The 18996-nt window shown below is 31.8% G+C and overlaps 1 protein-coding gene across 1 annotated transcript; it reads right to left on the bottom strand.

The window, feature by feature from the left end:
* Positions 1 to 1721: 1721 nt before the first annotated feature.
* LOC109808406 (GDSL esterase/lipase At5g14450) lies at positions 1722 to 4875 on the bottom strand. The gene is made up of 5 exons (XM_020371401.3): positions 4461 to 4875; positions 3847 to 4056; positions 3563 to 3735; positions 2652 to 2925; positions 1722 to 2207 (listed from the first exon to the last, which is right to left on the bottom strand). Exons 1-5 carry the CDS (start codon positions 4699 to 4701, stop codon positions 1960 to 1962), a joined length of 1146 nt encoding a protein of 381 aa, XP_020226990.2. The 5' UTR covers positions 4702 to 4875; the 3' UTR covers positions 1722 to 1959.
* Between the last annotated feature and the right edge of the window lie 14121 nt (positions 4876 to 18996).

Raw genomic sequence — 18996 nt, 5'->3', positions numbered from 1 at the left:
AGTTATTTTTTACAATAAATATATATTACGAAATTCTTTTACTATAAATAAAAACTTAAGAGAATATTTACTTTTTTTTAATTAAAATTTCACATTTTAATAAAATCAACAAATACATATAAATGTGAATAATTTTCTTGATCAAAATTGTTTTATATTTATAAATTATTTAACTAACACAATTAATATGAATGCATTTATTGAGAAAGTTGGACTATTTTAGTAAAATTATACAAAAAATGATAAATTTATTATTTTAATTTGTGCGTAAAAACCTTAAATTGCAATTTGAAATAGATATAGTACTTATTTTATTAATGCATGATTAAAAAAGAAAATCTCACCTCCTAAACTCTCTAGTCATCATTTATCAATTTTATTGGTGTATAATCTTTGTTATGGAGTAATATTTTCGCCTTTCATAAAAATTTAATGATAAATAAGAAGAATAAAACTAATATAATTATTAATTTTCTTTATAAATTTAATAAAATTAACTAATATAACCACGTATATTAGCTCATGTGATTCATAAGGGTGTTCTTGGGTCGGGATGGTTCGATTTTAATGAAAAACTCAATCCAAACCAATTAAATTTATTTGATTTAGGTTGGTTTGAATTTCATAATATTTTTTTTGCTTAACCCAAGCAAAAAAAATTCAATGTTGATTCAAATGATTTGATTCAGGTCATCAAATGTCTAATGAAATTCTTTTAAAAAAAAAAATCTCAAAGTAAATAAATTTTTTAACATTAACTCAATTGATATATTATCAAAAATTAACTAAATTGATAAATTAATAATATAGTTCCTCTCGATTTCTTTAAGTATTTGAAAAAAAGTAATAAAAAAACTACATATTTTAACAAGAAAATGTCTTAAAAATAATCAACATGGTACATAAATATTAATTGTTAACCAACAAAAAATTAAAAATAATAATATAAAAATTAATTGATTTAATTTGAATTAACTCAAATTTTAAATGAATAAATCCAATACCTAAAACCAAATAACATTAAATTTAATTCGTTTGGTTTAGATGAACCCAAAAAAGAAATATCCAAGACAATTTAATTAGTTCAATTCAAATTTTCAATTTCGTCAAATTGAACCAAATTGATGAACATAACCAAATTGATGAACATCTATAATGATTTGGTTAAACATGACTTTTATTAAGGAATTAAAGGAGTATATATTTAGAATTCCAACTAAAATTGGAGGGAAAGTAACAAGTACAACCTCCATTTCAATTTATAAAACTCAACTTAAAATAATTGTTTATTTATTTATTTTTATATAAAACCTAATTCACATTATCTCATATATTAATTATTTATAAACAAAAACACCACTACTTAAAATATATTCTCTTAATTTTGTAAAATACATAAATTATAAACTTTTTAAAAACATGCACTCTAATTAGTTAGAGAAAAGATAAGTATTAATTATAAGAAAAAAATAATATAGATGACATATACTTTAATTAGTTAGAAGATATATGAATATTAATTAAGAAAAAAAAATAGTATAAGTAATTTTAAAAAAATATATAAAAATATGACAGATTAATTATTATCAATTAAATTAAAAAAAAAATAATTTTAATAAATCAAGTAATTCGATCTTTTATATATATATATATATATATATATGAGTGTAGGTAATAATACATAATATAAACTTTCCATAAGGACATGTTGAGAAATGATATGCTTTCAAAGATTTAAGGCCAAGAATGCATTATCAAATTAAAATTGTTGGTTGCAACTTGCATGCAATCACCAATTGATCAATGAATTGGCTATCTCCAGAATATTGTGAATTGGAACATTCAAGGAGCAGCAAGTATGCAGTTTTAATCTGGTACAGGAATAGAGTCTCATGCAATTGAAATTTTTTGATATAGTTTCCTTTAGGAATGTCCAATCAGAAATGATTGTGACCAAGCCTAATGCCTATAACATGCTTGGATGATAGGTGTTGGTGGGTCCGTGTATGAGCCATTGAGTATACGATCAGCAACCCAATGGTTAGCAGCCTCTGCATAATGAACACTATCCCAACTTATGTACTGTGAAGGGTTTGCACATGAAGAACCAAACACGTCTTTCCCATCTACACTCCCTAAATTCCCACACCAAATGTGTGTGTCATTCACATGATACCCACAACAGATCTTCATTGGATCCACAAATCCTGAAAACCAAAAATAAAAATAGTTCATGGGCATGTTAAATATATTTGCCTAAAATGATTACCACCACACCAGAAAAATAATTGCCAATGTTCCCTTTTCATTACATTCTCTCCACAAATAGCCAACTTTTCTAGTGATTACCACAGCCCACAAATTGTGATTTTAAAGAAAAGAAATGCACAAAATCCTCAAATATCCATATATTTTAAGGGTGGATCACTTTAGTCCTTAACTTTGGAAAATGTCATTTCTTTTGGTAAGGACCAAATAAGTGATGAAAAAAGATTGGACTAAAGTGACTGATAAGTGATACATATGATGTAAATAACAAATATGAGGATTGCTTGGTTAATTTAGCAAACATCTATATTAAAATCATATGAAATACTGTGCTTAGTTTTAGGTGAACGGCATCTGAATAATGTGAAGAAGGAGCAATGTACCTTCATTTTTGGTATTACTGATGAGTGCATACTTGGCAGCAAAGACATCTACATAAGTAATTGCAGCTTCTGAGAGCTCTGTCCTGAGTTTGATGATTCGGTCCTTAAGCTGCTTGTTGAATTCTAGGGCCATCTCATTTTGATCCTTCACACATCCATACTGGTCAAGATAGCCAGCTGGTATATTGTGCTTGTAAAATAATTGCACTGGCATGCAGCCAAAGGGGCTAGTGTTGTGTATCCAGAATGACCTCCCTCCTTGTTCATATATATTCTGCAACACAGTTTATTAATCAGATTTATTTTAGAAACTTTTTCCAATAGGGCCAGTTTTGATCAATTTCACTATCAGCACTTATGAACAAAGAAGAAAATAAGAAGGTAAAAGGAAATAAGTAAAATGAATTGAGCTTTTTCCATTCATTAAAAATTTAACTTATGTATCTTAAGAGACTATTCAGATAAACTTCTCCAGAAACATTTCTAAAAGAAAACAATAGAAAAAATAATTAAAATGAGCTTCTCCATAAGCTAAAACTAACTTATAGATGAACTAAAAGTAAGATTTTAGAGAAGCTAATAATAGAAAATTTCTACAAATCATTTTATTTTTAAGTTAATTTTAACTTATGAATAAACTTATTTTATTTTTCCATCTTAGTTTTCTCTTCTATAAGTACTTCTAAAGAAATTTATCCAAACAAACCTTAAGTTGCAGAGAAGTTCAATGGGAGGATTTTATAAAACTTAAGTGAATAAGTTATGCATCATTTTTCCTTTTTATACAATGAAAAAGTTTATTAAGCCAATGAACATGTTACCCATAATGTATTCAGTGTTTCAATACTGAATTCCTAACTCCTAAGCATTCACCTATTGCAACTTTGCAAGTGAGCCAGGTGGTAACTTACTTTGACTGCATTGGCCAACTGGTTGACAATGTCTGGCATGGATGCTCGAATTTGGTCAAAATTCATCTTCCTAAAGCCAACAGAGAGATCATTTTGACCAATGTCAAATGTGTAGAGAGCCTTAGAGAACTCCTCAGGCACTGGAAGCTTGCTTCTTTCAAGTGGGGTCTTGGCTAAATTTTCAACAAACAAAGAACAACAAAAAGCAAATGAATGACAAAGGACCAACATAAATAACAAGGTTTCAGTTTGTTGAACTATAACAGCTTCCTAGGCATCACTACCTTCTTGGTAGAGTTGTTTGGTGCGTTCCTTGAACTGGTTGAACTGCACAATCTGTATGTCAAGTGAGAAAGGACTTACCCCATACTGAAATATGGTTTCATTCTGCCTCCTAATGGTTGAACCCCCCGTGGCAAAATTTGCCCCATGCCGGTAATTGGTTCCCAGGGAATTCAGATAAGCACTTAAGTATGGCAAGTTTAGCTTCTCAGCTGCATAGTAGAGTATAAATAGCAGAATTATAAGTACTTTTTACATTTTTCCACACACATTATTGCACCTAAAAGAAAATTGTAATCCTTCAGTTGTTATTTTAAGGAAGTTTACACTTAATAATATATAAGTGGTTAATTTAGTTAATTTTATAAAACAAAATTACAATGTACCAATTTTACTAGTTTTATTTATCATTAAATTATTATCAAGATAATTAATTAATTAAGTAATTTTCTTATTACCTAGGGATTTATGTATTTTTACTTTCATTGGAACTTAACTAATTAGTCCATAGGGAGTATTTGGTATCAAAATTTCTGCACTAGCATTAAAAAAACTGATATATGAAAATGGAAGAGTTGAAAAAGTAAGAGAAAAGGGGTGTCTGAAAGTTGATTACCTATGAAATCTACAATGAGACGGCCATCACAGTCCCTTCCTGAAGGCTTATGAAAGAAGCCCTGTCCATAAGGAGCAGGAATTGGCACAAATGAAGCTGATATGCCTCCAGTGTCTGAGTTTGAGTCCCCAAAGTTGTAGATTGCAGGAAATGCACAAGTGCCTGAGGCCTTTGGCTCCACACCCTTCACACACACAACACAAGATACCAACAACCAAACAAACACTGCCTCTAACCCCATTTTTCACAACTCAAATCACCTCTTAAAGCTGAGGTTGGTTATATATAGAGAACCAAAAGCACAAAGTTATGAGATACCCCAGAAGCCTGATCTTTGGGCACGTTGCGTGTAATGAAGCAGATATTTTTAGACCCATGTTTTGTGCTTACAGTTGTCACTTGAGTTCATTATGCTCGACTGATGCACTTGCACAAGTACAGAGAATCGCTATTAATTGTCACATGAACAGATTTTTTTTATAATTTTTTTCTAAATTTTTCTCTCAATTTGTTGCTCTTCCAAAAGGAAAAATCTCAATTCATTTGATTAATTTAATTTACCCTTTCTTTATTATTAAAATACTTAAGGAGTTTTTTTTTTTTTTTTTTTGTTTAGGGTTTAGGGTTTATTACTAAAAAAACAATTTTGAAAAATAAATATTAATTATTTATTAAAGAATATAAAAACAATTACTTAATTTAAAAAAAAAAAAAGAAGTTTAAACTTTAAACAAATACAAATAAAAAACATAAAATATATTTATTTTATTAAAAAGAATCGTTATTAATTATCACTTTAACATTGTTTTTTCTAAATTCAAATCTCAATTTACTCCTCTTTCAAAAAAAAAAAAAAAATCTCAACTCATTTAATTAATTTAATTTACCGCCTTTTTATTATTAAAAGATTTAATACGATGACCAAACTTTTAAAATTGATGCAATATGTTATGTTCTTTTTAAGAATCTTATCCGATTAAAATTAATGATGTTAAATTTTTAATACATGTTTCAGTATACTAATCTGATCTTAATTATAAATAATATATGATAAATTATTAATATTAAAAAATTAGTATAATTATTTTTAATTAATTCTATTATATTTTATTCTAAAGATATCATTTATTTTAAATAATTATCATATTTAATATTAATTATAAGCAAATATATATATGAAATAGAGTTAACAATAAATAAGAGATATAATTTGTTGTTTATAATTAAAAAAATAATATTTCTTGTTGAGTTATATTTAACTATTTAGTTCTGAAATGATATAAATGATCAAACTACATCATTCTTTTAAATTGAACTTTTAATAGAGATATCAAATAAAATGAGGAAAAAAAAACTAATTTAGCCAATTTTTTAAAAAAAATGAGAAATGTTAGTTTTATTTTATATTTTAATTTAGCACAATGAGTGTAATCGATAGAAAATAATAAGTTATATTGAAAAACTATTGGGTGATTAACCTAGAATGTTAGAGTGAAGGAGATTTTCTTTTTAAATTATCATTCTAATTCATTAATTTATATATCTTACAGCATCTATTTACATCTATTTTTTTTTTAAATATCCAAAAGGTATAATTTACTTAAATAATATTAACATATACTGTACATGGCAGGTGGTATTTTAGTTTAAATATGCAGTTCTTCGTTAGTAAAGTATGTTGTTTTTATTAAAATTATAATTTTTATCATTATAATATTAATTTATGTGGCAAAGGGCGATAAAATTGGAAATTAAGGGTATGAGCGATATAATTGCAGAGACTTCACGTGACATGTTTAATACATGGACCCACAGCCACTCAGAAATTAATCAAGAGTCTTGAAAGAAGTGTGGGTCATGATTTTAATTTTGGAGAATCGGAGCTATTTCAACTTTGGAGAATTACACTTTGGATTAAGTAATGTTTTTATTTTTTTATTTTTTTATTTTTTATTTTCAACAACAGTTCAATGCCGCGTGGGGACTATAGTTTGCTTTGCTATATGACGTTTTTAAATCAGACACTTATTAAAAGGACAAACTTACCTACATTAAACATAGGTACATATAGTATTGATATCAACCGCCCTGTCGAGTCCAGCAAACCTTTTCTACTCTTTTAATCTATCATCATACAAGTAGGACAATAAATTTTTAGGCCATTAACTCTTAATTGATTATTAAGATATTTTGACATAAATATTTTTTAAAATATCACTTAACGAAGTACTTTTATTTATCAAAAATTTATCTTCATATAATTACTGAAATATACTTCTAAAATATCATGAGATATTATTTCTAAATCTAGAGGTAAGATCAGTTACCTATACAGATAGAATATCATGTATCATTCTAGCATAATCTTATTATTAACCTAAAACATCCTACTAACTAGAGTGTTGAATTATCTTTATAGGTTCTCTCACTATCGTGGATATTGGAGTAACAAGGATGTGATCCCATCGTTAGATCACTCGCAAGATTTTGGTAAGAACATTTGGCACCCATTGTGAGATTATTTGACACTATCATTCATTTGACATTGGTCAAGGTGACTTTCTTGACGAGTGTAATTTTGAGGCTTTTAGCATAGCATCGTCTTGCCGTGTGTTGGTTGGCTCAAACCGTAATTATAATGTCGTCACTAGCCGAGAATTTCATTGTTAGGTGAGATGTGGATACAATGGTGCCTAGGGTGTTAAGGGTGAGTCGTCCAACTATAACATTGTATGAGGTGGTTGCATCTATCAGTAAATATTCGATGCTTAGTGACTTGACATGTTTGTCATTCCCAAATTTGCCCAAGAGCTCAACGTTGTCTCTTGTGTTCCCAAATTTGAAATTTTCCTCTGACTACACATGGTTTCCATTCGAAACCTAACAACGAACGCTGACAAGACAATGAAGACTCTCATGACATTCGATCATCCTAGGCCACCCCCAATGTAACAATCCCTGAGCGTCACAACTCCACATCAAAGCCTTTATTGGAAAGCAGCCTACCCGTCAGAAGGCAATAAAGACGATGACACAACCTCTATACATGCCATTGTCAATGGCTTTTCCAACAACGGTCCCACCAACTCATCGCACAAAAGACACCTCAGGATTCTCAACAATGTTGCCGCAACACACGATGAAAGATCTAGATCACTACCCCCATAACTTTCTGATGGAATAACACTAAGGCCAAGAAGTCCAAGAGGTGATGTATTGAAGGAAGCAAAAGGAATGGGTTAGTGTTGAAAAACTATAGGAGGAGTGAGGCCACTTTTGGACCTTAGCTCCTAAGTTTTTATTAACATATCATTTATTTTTATTCCTATTTTTCCCTTGTCTTTGATTTCCTATTTTACCCTTGTATCTTGGGGTATTTTAGTCTTAGAATTTATTTTACTTGTATTTCTCATTTTACCCTTGTATTTTAGGGTATCTTAGTCATAGGATTTATTTTCTTTTGTATGTCCCATTTTACCCTTGTATTATGGGATGTTTTAGATCATAGGATTTTATTTTTGGGCTAAGGTATTTGATTAGGGTGGGATAAAAGCTAGACATATTTTTGTGGCTATTGGACCTATTTTTTGGTGTTAGAAAGGCTTAGGCCCAAGTAGAGGGCAAAGGTTGCATGGTCTTATCATGCACCTAGATGTAGCCTAGCTAAACCCAAAGATTCCATCCTTGACCACCAAGTTTCATCTAGGGTTAATTTGGATTTAATTTGGTGTGCATTTGGCTTGTGAATTTCGGCCATGCACTCTCCAAATGTGACCCTAGATGCCTCCCACTCCTATAAATACCCTAGGCTATGCATCATGTAAATACTTTGGATATTGAATATAAAGAGAGCATTTTTGCCTTTATATCATCTTTAGTCACCCTAGGCTAAATTCGGCCACCACCATCCTATCTCCACCTTGAGAGCTAAACCCTAGAAGTGGCCTTCATCTACTTTGAAGTGAGCCAAATCCTAGAGTGCCCTCTCAAACCTTACATCAAACACTTCACCCATACTCTCCATTTTCGTCCATTCCACCTCATTCCTTCTCTAAATCACGCATCAACCTTGAAGGACTTGATCCTTGGAGTACGTGTCCTCTCTCTTGTTCATCATCTCAAGTTCATGCAAGCTAGGATGCCATCAAGTGGTATCAAAGCCAAAGGTTCTTCAAGGGTAATGTTTTTGGTCTTTCATAAATTCGGTCATGTCATGTCTTCCTTACATGTCTTCTAAGTGTGCCTAAATGAATCATCATAATTGCCATATTTTGATGATCCATAAATCTTTTCTCATGTATTGATTCATACCATATGTTCTTTGTGAATCATCTTGTCATTTTAGGCTTTCTTATTTAGGTTCTTGCCTTTTTCTTTAAATTTTTGAGTTGCTGGAAATTTTGGGCTGCATGTTATACATTAATGTTTTTATTTTTTTAATCCATCCGGTTTTGTCATGAGCTTGTCTCTTTGAACTACCTTGAAAAAAAATTCCAAGTTTTTATGCTTAACCATTGAAATGAGAAAAATATGACATGCATGCCATATGTTTGATGAATTGGCTGTGACTTATATGTGCTTTAGAAAAGTCAATCATGCATGCCAAATAGTTCTAGCATGTTCTACATTCGTAAAATATCATGTGTGATTACATTCTTTGCACATCTTTGCCTTGAAAATTTTGGCCAAATTTGAAGTATCTCCTAGTGCACTTGTATGCCTATATATTGTTTGATGTTGTGGAAGAAAATATGCACAAATGCTTTGATGATGCCAAAGTGATTATAAAGCATTGAAGAAGAATCAAGGTTGAGCTAAAGCAAGTTGATGCAAGAACAAGATCTCAATTGTTACATAGATAAGTCTTATCAACTTAGCTAAGAATGTAAAAGAATTTTTTAGAATTGCAAGTATGTTTGGCCTTGAGAATAAGTTTTCAAAAATCTCAAATTAATCTCTTTAAATTTAAACAAGTTTTAAATCTTTTGAAAGTAAGTAAAAATGTTTTCAAAAGACTTAACAAAAGCTTTAAAGAATAGTTCAAATCATTTCTTAAAATAGATTTCTGAAAGAAATTATTGAGATGAAGTTTTCTACATAAATATTTTTGAAACAATAAAAAAATATGTTCTGGTAATCCATTACCAGACCTTGTAATCCATTACTAGAACAACAAACTTCAAAGTTCAAATTCTGAATTCAAATTGTGTTCTGGTAATCGATTACCAGACCCTTGTAATCGATTACCAGAAGATAAAACTTCAAAATTTGAATTTAAATTATACAACGTTTCAATCATTTTGAACTTTAACCGTTGTAATCGATTACCAAGTCTTGTAATTGATTACCAGAGCCTATTTTCTGAAAAATTATAGAAGGTTACAACTCTTCATGAAAAGATATAACCTAGAAACAATTGTCTATAAATACCTATAATTTTTCAAAGAAGTGAGACGAACTCTATTGTGAAAATAATCTTTACAAATCACTTGGCCAAAATCATTTGCAAAATCTCTAAAGAGTTCATCAAAGATCATGAAAGTGTAATATCCACTCTTCAAGAGAGTCATTCTGTAATACTTAATAGATCATTGGATTGTAAAGGAGAAAAGGGTTTTTCTCCTTGTTGGTGTTTGAATCTCAACACAAGGAAAGGGAGTTCCGAGGTGTTGGAGGATTCATTTTCTTGTAAGGTTTACAAGAGTAGTGAAAATCTCAAGTGGGAGACTTGAGGACTGGATGTAGGCAGGATTGGCCGAACCAGTATAAAATCAAGTTTGCAATTCTTCTTTCCCTACACTTTTAATTTCTTGTTATTAATTATAATTGTGTAGTTTGCATCATCATTCATTCTTTACATACAAATTTGTCTAAGGAATTATATTTGATAAAGAAGTAATTGGAAAAGTTTTTATAAGAGGAAATTTAAGAAAACTTAATTCACCCCCCCTCTTAAGTTAATTGAGGCTAAGGGACTAACAGATGTTTTGAGCATGAGAATGAATTTTATGTGCACATTTTACTGCTGCACATTTGCACACTAAAAAATTTGAAAATTCACTCAGGTTGTTGTCTCATTAAGCCATCACAAAATATTATAAAGAGTACTCCTAAAATTATTGCTAAACTATTTGTTGGACACAAGTGTAAAACCCAAGCAAAGGAAGGATTATAGTATAAAAAAAAAGAGAAAAGTGGCTGGACTTTGAACATCAAAACCGAGACTTGGACAAGAACAAAAAGAACAAAAGAAACAAAACACAAGAAAAAGAGAACCTTGCTAGACTTGTGGACTTTGGGACAAAAATTTTCCTACCTTAGCAATGGAGTTATTCTTGGACCTTTGAACAAACTAGTGTATGGCTGTATGAAACATTAAATCAAACATATTAAGTGCATCATTCCATTTTAAGCCTACTTGCTAAATTCTATTCTAGTGACATTCTAGAAATTATTCTCTTGTGTGGCTACCTTTCTTTAATGTGCCTTAATTTTAGTTTTTGAGTCTTTCTTCTATTCTTAAGTTTGTCTCACCAATCTCCACTTGAGTTTAGCCTTTTTAATTGTGCCTTTTTAGTTTTTATTCCTTGGCCTCTTGTACTCTTGGTTTGGTTTATTCTTGGTTTAGGTGAGGAAAGCTTCTAAACACCACACATTCTCTTGGTGGATTGAGTGGAGGGGCTGTACGAATTGGTGTCCAAGGTGCTTTGGAGGATCAAAAACCACTTAGAGAGCAAACACCAAGGAGAGGACTAATTTGGGTGTTCATTATGAAGGGAAGCAAGTTGGAGACTTGAAGACTTGATTTTCTTCTAAAAATTGCTTTTCTCTTGTGCAATTTTTGGCCTTTGTTTTTATTGATTTTGGTTTGTAATTGGCCTCTTTAAACCAAGTAGTTTTTAGGGTAATTCGAGTAGTGCTTGTGGGAGTGGCTTGAATACCACCAAGGTCACTTCAAGCTCCCACCCTAGGGAATCTGACTAGCACATGCTTTAGTTGCTTTCTTTGCATGCTTTAGTGCTTTGGTAGTATAATTGTTTAGGTCTTTTACTTTAATTGTTTTCGTTTTAGAAGGCTTCAATTTTCCTACTAGGGGGCCGTGCACACCGACACCTAACTTTAGTACAAAAATTGTTTTGTAAGAAAAGTGTGAAAGGGCTTAGTGATTCCTACTTGATAAGGCTTGGTTTTTAAGTGATTCCTTGTAGTCCACCTCCCTTTGATAGTTCAACTTGTAAACTTAGGCCTTTTTACACCAATCCTACACCTTTAAAAACTCTTTGTGAAAACATTTTATCACTCACTCTTTGTGAAAACTTTTTTCAACCTTTTTTGAAAACAAATTTGTGAAAACCTTTTCTTGATCAAAGATGAGTGATCATTCTAGTGTACATGGTCATAATTCTTGTAGTACTAGGTCTAGTTTTATAGATGAGATTAGAGAGTTAAAAGAGTACATAAGAAAAAAAAGAAGAGGAACGCATAAAAAGAGAGGAAGACATTAGAAAAAAGGAAAAAGGAAATGCTAGGAATAAGTAGGAAATAAAACAATTACTTGCAAAATTAGTTGAGGGGAGAGAAACTAGTGGATCCAAACCTAGGATTGTTCCAACTAGATCTCAAATAGGCAAAGAAGTTAGAGTCCCTAGGAGTATTCATGGGGAAGAAAATACAACAAGAGAGGTAGAACTTAAAAGAAAAGAAAAAGAAAAGAAAATAGAAAAGAAAGAAAAAATAAAGAAAAGGATAGAAAAAGTTCAAGAGTGGTTAGAAAATGAAAAATAACAACCAACACTCTTAGAGAAAAGTAAGGAGGATAATGTCTCTTCCAAAGGGCTTATGCTTGAAGAGAGTCACTTTCCCATTGAAAATGATTTAAAAAAAACTTTCTTCATTCATCAAGACCTTAACTCTTTCTCCCACGTTGCCATTAGTCATGAAGTGGAGATTCAAAAACAAATCCTTTTTAAAGAAAAAGAATCTCAACTTCAAGATTTAGTGAAGAAGAAGTGGACTTCACTTAGTCCCGCTTCTTGTGCTACTTCCTTGGTGGTGCCCAAGGAAGATAAGCCTTCTTTCTTTAAGACTCTTTCTACTTTAGTTGTCCTTATAAAGCACCCAACTTTTGATTTGTATGATTTGTTGGATACATCTCATGATGTCCTATTTTCTATTTTTGATCTTGAGGGAAGTTCAAACTTATTTGAACTTAACTTGGTTACTTCCCTACAAGACAAACTTAGATTATATGAGTTTTCTAGACTCCTCTTCACACCTTTTTCTCATATGTATCTAACAAATAATGCAATACAAAGTTGTTTAGGTAATTGTTTAGTTAAGTTTTATTTATTTTCTAGTACATACCTAGGTCACTACATTGGGTACCTCCAACAAGATATTTTAGTTTTTAGGACTAATGCATTAGTGTGCTATAGTTTTAGTCTTTTTACCTTTATAGGTTTTGGTTATACATCTAGACTTCACCATGGGGAGGATCCTATCTTTCGCATTAGAGAGTCTAGTCCTTTTAATTTAGACAATCTTTTCCATTTCTATCATATACTATTACCTCTAATGCTTATTTTTATGTTTTTGTTGGTCATGATGCCCACCATGAGGAACCTCTTGATTTGAGGTCAAATCCTTTTCAAGAGGGAGGGAATGATGGAATAACACTAAGGCCAAGAAGTCCAAGAGGTGATGTATTGAAGGAAGCAAAAGGAATGGGTTAGTGTTGAAAAACTATAGGAGGAGTGCGACCACTTTTGGACCTTAGCTCCTAAGTTTTTATTAACATATCATTTATTTTTATTCCTATTTTGCCCTTGTCTTTGATTTCCTATTTTACCCTTGTATCTTGGGGTATTTTAGTCTTAGAATTTATTTTACTTGTATTTCCCATTTTACCCTTGTATTTTGGGGTATCTTAGTCATAGGATTTATTTTCTTTTGTATTTCCCATTTTACCCTTGTATTAAGGGGTGTTTTAGATCATATGATTTTATTTTTGGGCTAAGGTATTTGATTAGGGTGGGATAAAAGCTAGACGTATTTTTGTGGCTATTGTACCTATTTTTTGGTGTTAGAAAGGCTTAGGCCCAAGTGGAGGGCAAAGGTTGCATGGTCTTATCATGCATTTAGATGTAGCCTAGCTAAACCCAAAGATTCCATCCTTGGCCACCAAGTTGTATCTAGGGTTAATTTGAATTTAATTTGGTGTGCATTTGGCTTGTGAATTTCGGCCATGCACTCTCCAAATGTAACCCTAGATGCCTCCCACTCCTATAAATACCCTAGGCTATGCATCATGTAAATACTTTGGATATTGAATATAAAGAGAGCATTTTTGCCTGTATGTCATCCTTAGTCACCCTAGGCTAAATTCGGCCACCACCATCCTATCTCCACCTTGAGAGCTAAACCCTAGAAGTGGCCTTCATCTACCTTGAAGTGAGCCAAACCCTAAAGTGCCCTCTCAAACCTTACATCAAACACTTCACCCAAACTCTCCATTTTCATCCATCCCACCTTATTCCTTCTCTAAATCACGCATCACCCTTGAAGGACTTGATCCTTGGAGTAGGCGTCCTCTCCCTTGCTCATCATCTCAAGTTCATGCAAGCTAGGATGCCATCACTTTCACTAACAATGATTTCTTAGGAATGGACCCAAACCATGACAACCCTATGGTCATCTTGGTCCAAGTCACCAAATAGGAGGTATATAAAACTCTCATAAACTAGGGCAACTCAACCATCATTCTATACTGTAACACTTTCCTTCAGATGTAACTATCCTAGGGCATCATCAAACCATACAATGAATCCCAATTGGTATTCACGCACTACGCGATCAACACAAGAGGTTACATGGAGCTCTTGATTGAATTTGGGAACGACAAACACGCCATGTCACTACGCATCAAATATTTACTAATAGATGCAACCACCTCATACAATGTTATAATTAGATGACCTACCCTTAACGCCTTGGACATCGTGATATCCACACTTTACCTATCAATGAAATTCCCAACAAGTGACAACACCATAACTATGGTTCAAGTTAACCAACATGTGGCAAGATGAAGTTGTTAGAAAAGAATGGCACAATCCAAGAAGGGGGGTGAATTGGATTCTATGACCCTTTAAAAATTTTCAGAGTATTTAGGATCTTTATTTCACTTAAACTTTTCTAAGACTGAATTTTCAAATGAAGCTTCTTTAAAGACTTGTTATGAAATTATGAATGCAATATGCTTTCTTGATTACAAAACAATGAGGTTGAAAATGCAATGCTCTAATTCATATTAAACCATCAATATTCATATACACATGTTAATCAAGAATTGTCTTCTTTAATGTTCAACCAAGAAATTACTCAAAGTAAAAGATAAGGTAGAAGAAGATTGCACAAGTCTTTTATACTGGTTCAGCCACTCCACATGTGACCTACATCCAGTCCTCAATCAACACTTGATCAAGATTTTGTTCCACTATCTCAAGGAAGAAGGTTTACAAGCACACACATGCATATACTTCAACACTAAAGATAACCACTTTCTTGACCCCAAGAAAGCACCCCTTGTAGAAACCCACTACAAGAAACCCTACCACTTGAGAAACCCTTCTCAAGATTTACAAGTATTCACACAGAATAAAGGAACGAATTCACCTGGAATTCAGAAGCAAATCTTAATCTTCCCCTTTCAAGAATATGATGATGATGATGATCCTCTAACAAAGTTTTTCACAAACATTTTTACTCTTGGATTTCACAAAGAAAACTTTCCAAGATAGTCACAAAGACTCCACAAAAATGCTTTTCTCAATTTGATTATCAGTTCTAACTCATGTCTGAAGTTTCTCAAAGTTCAAACTATTTATAAAAGTCTCAGACGCAGATAATCGATTATTTTAAAGAATAATCAATTATTTTGTTCTTCAGGTTTTCTGGAAACCAACCAAGAACAATATAATCGATTATTTTGCTGGATAATCGATTATTCCAGAGAGTTGTTCCTGGGATAATCGATTATTTTGGCATATAGTCGATTATTGCAGCAAGGCATCCCATTTTGCCTGTTGCTGGAATAATCGATTATATTTAACGATAATCGATTATTTTGAGTTAGTTTTCAAAACTTCATTTTAAGACTCAAAATAACTTTCTAACCTTTTTAACTCATCATCATACACTCTCTACTTAGCTTAGATATAGATTTGCTCATGCACACAACATACACAACACACTAAACCAATCAAAACAATTTATACACTAATTCCTATTACATAGTATTGACTTTTCTTTGACTTTGTTTTTGTGCTTCCAAGTTGTTGTTGTACACACACATTGTGATCATAAGTTGTTGTTGTACACATGTTGTGATCATCAAAAATCCTTTAAGCTTCAAGCTCTCCTAAGCTCAACAGAAGTTAGCTGTGTTGCGGGTTGCATCAATTGTCCCGTGGTGGAGGCTAGGTGGGCCAAGTCACTGTCGAATCATGGCGCTTGGGCTGCTACGCTCTTAAGTAGAAAGAGTTGCGCCCTGACTATAAGCTATAGCTTTTGGCCTAGTGGTAAGCGCTCGATCCAACAATTGGTATCAGAGCCAAGGTCATGAGTTCGATACCCAGCGGGGCAATTGCTGAGGCAGAGATTGTTGCGGGTTGCATCAATTGTCCCGTGGCGAAAGCTAGGTGGGCCAAGTCACTGTCGAATCATGGCGCTTGGGCTGCTACGCTCTTAAGTAAAAAGAGTTGCGCTCTGACTATAAGCTACAGCTTTTGGCCTAGTCGTAAGCGCTCGATCCAACACAACAAATCATACAAATCAAAAGTTGGGTGCTTTATAAAGTGATTATAAAGCACAAATGTTTTGATGATGCCAAAGTGATTATAAAGCATTGAAGAAGAATCAAGGTTGAGCTAAAGAAAGTTGATGCAAGAACAAGATCTCAAGTGGTACATAGATAACTCTTGTCAACTTAGCTAAGTATGTAAAAGAATATTTTGGAATTGCGAGTATGCTTGGCCTTGAGAATAAGTTTTCAAAAATCTCAAATTAATCTCTTTAAATTTAAACAAGTTTTAAATCTTTTGAAAGTAAGTAAAAATGTTTTCAAAAGACTTAACAAAAGCTTTAAAGAATAGTTCAAATCATTTCTTAAAAGAGATTTGTGAAAGAAAATATTGAGATGAAGTTTTCTACATAAAAATTTTTGAAACAATAAAAAAAATATGTTATGGTAATCCATTACTAGACCTTGTAATCCATTACCAGAACAGGAAATTTCAAAGTTCAAAATTCTGAATACAAAACGTGTTCTGGTAATCGATTACCAGACCCTTGTAATCGATTACTAGAAGATAAAACTTCAAAATTTGAATTTAAATTATACAATGTTTCAATCATTTTGAACTTTAACCATTATAATCAATTACCAAGTCTTGTAATCGATTACCAGAGCCTATTTTCTGAAAAATTATAGAAGGTTACAACTCTTCATGAAAAGACATAACTTAAAAAACAATTGTCTATAAATACTTATAATTTTTCAGAGAAAGGGGTGAACTCTATTGTAAAAATCATTTAAAAAATCTACTTGGCCAAATTCATTTGCAAAATCTCTAAAGAGTTATTTAAGATCATAAAAGTGTAATATCCACTCTTCAAGAGAGTCATTCTGTAAAACTCAAAAGATCATTGGATCTGTAAAGGAGAAAAAGTTTTTCTCCTTGTTGGTGTTTGAATGTCAACACAAGGAAAGGGAGTTCCGAGGTGTTGGAAGATTCATTTCTTGTAAGGTTTACAAGAGTAGTAAAAATCTCAAGTGGCAGACTTGAGGACTGGATGTAGGCAGGATTGGCCGAACCAGTATAAAATCAAGTTTGCAATTCTTCTTTCCCTACACTTTTGATTTCTTGTTATTAATTGTAATTGTGTAGTTTGCATCATCATTTATTCTATACATATAAATTTATCTAAGGAATTAAATTTGATAAGAAAGTAATTGGAAAAGTTTTTATAAGAGGAAATTTAGAAAACTTAATTCACCCCCCCTCTTAAGTTAATTGAGGCTAAGGGACTAACAAGTGGTATCAAGAGCAGGTTTCTTGTATAAGGCTTAAAGGCTTCAAGAATTGAAATGGCCTCATCAAATTTTTTATTTCTCGAAGGAAACGCTATTAATAGACCTCCTATATTCAATGGTGAAGGGTATCATTATTGGGAATCTAGGATGCAAATTTTTATAGAAGCCATAGACTTAAACATATGGGATGGTATTGAAAATGGTCCTTTCATTCCCATTATTGTAGTAGGTCATGAAATAGAAGATTTACCCAAAGATCAATGGAGTGATGATGATAAAAGAAAAGTTCAATACAATTTGAAAGCCAAAAATATAATTACTTTTGCTTTAGGAATTGATGAATATTTTAGAATTTCAAATTGTAAAAATGCTAAAGAAATGTGGGATACACTTGAAGTAACACATGAAGGCACTAATGATGTGAAAAGATCTAGATAAACACTCTCACTCATGAATATGAATTATTTAGAATGAATCAAAATGAAAGCATACAAGACATGCAAAAGAGATATTCACATATAATTAATCATCTTGCATCTCTAGGAAAAGTGTTTCCTAACGAAGATCTTATTAACAAAGTTTTGAGATGTTTGAGTAGGGAATGGCAACCGAAAGTGACTGCAATTGCTGAATCAAAAGATCTAACAACCATGTCTCTTGCATATCTATTTGGAAAACTTCAAGAGCATGAAATGGAATTGATGAGACTAAGTCAAAATGAAAATAGTGACAAAAAGAAGAAAAGTATAGCACTTAAAGCATCTTCATCCTCTCATGAAGAAAATGAAAAAGATGACAACATTGAGGAAGATGATGATGATGACGATGAAGATTTCAATCTCTTTGTAAAAGATTCCACAAATTCCTAAGGAATAGAGGAAATAGAAGAAAATTCAATTTTAACATAAAGAAGAAAGGAGAAGAATCTTCTTCAACCCCGAGATGCTATGAATGTAATCAACCGGGACATTTGAGATTAGAATGTCCGATCCTTAAAAGAAAAATGGAAAAATCCAACAAGAAAAGCTTCAAAGAAATAAAAGGGAAGAAAGCTTATATCACTTGGGAAGAAAATGACATGGATTCTTCAAGTGACTCTGAAAATGAAGTTGTAAATTTGGGACTCATGGCCAAAGATTACGAAAGCGAAGAAGAGGTAACATCTTCTAACAATGATATTTCAATTTTATTTGATGAACTTCAAGATGCATTCAATGATTTGCATAAAGAATCCTTTAAACTTGCAAAATTAGTAACATCATACAAGAAAACAATTTCAAACTTGGAAAAAGAGATTTCGAAATTAAATAATAAATTAGATGATCTTAAAACCGAAATTAGGATAATAAATTCTAAAGAAGAAAATCAAGAGATTAAAAATAATTTAGAAACAAATAAAATAAATCATCCATGTTCATCTTGCAATAAATTTGAAGAAGAAAT

The sequence above is a fragment of the Cajanus cajan genome, chromosome 4 (genome assembly GCF_000230855.2).
Source record: "Cajanus cajan strain Asha chromosome 4, NIPB_CcT2T_4, whole genome shotgun sequence".
Taxonomy (NCBI): Eukaryota; Viridiplantae; Streptophyta; class Magnoliopsida; order Fabales; family Fabaceae; genus Cajanus; species Cajanus cajan.
The sequence above is the reverse complement of the archived record's forward strand: the minus strand, read 5'-3'. Positions and strand labels throughout refer to the sequence as shown.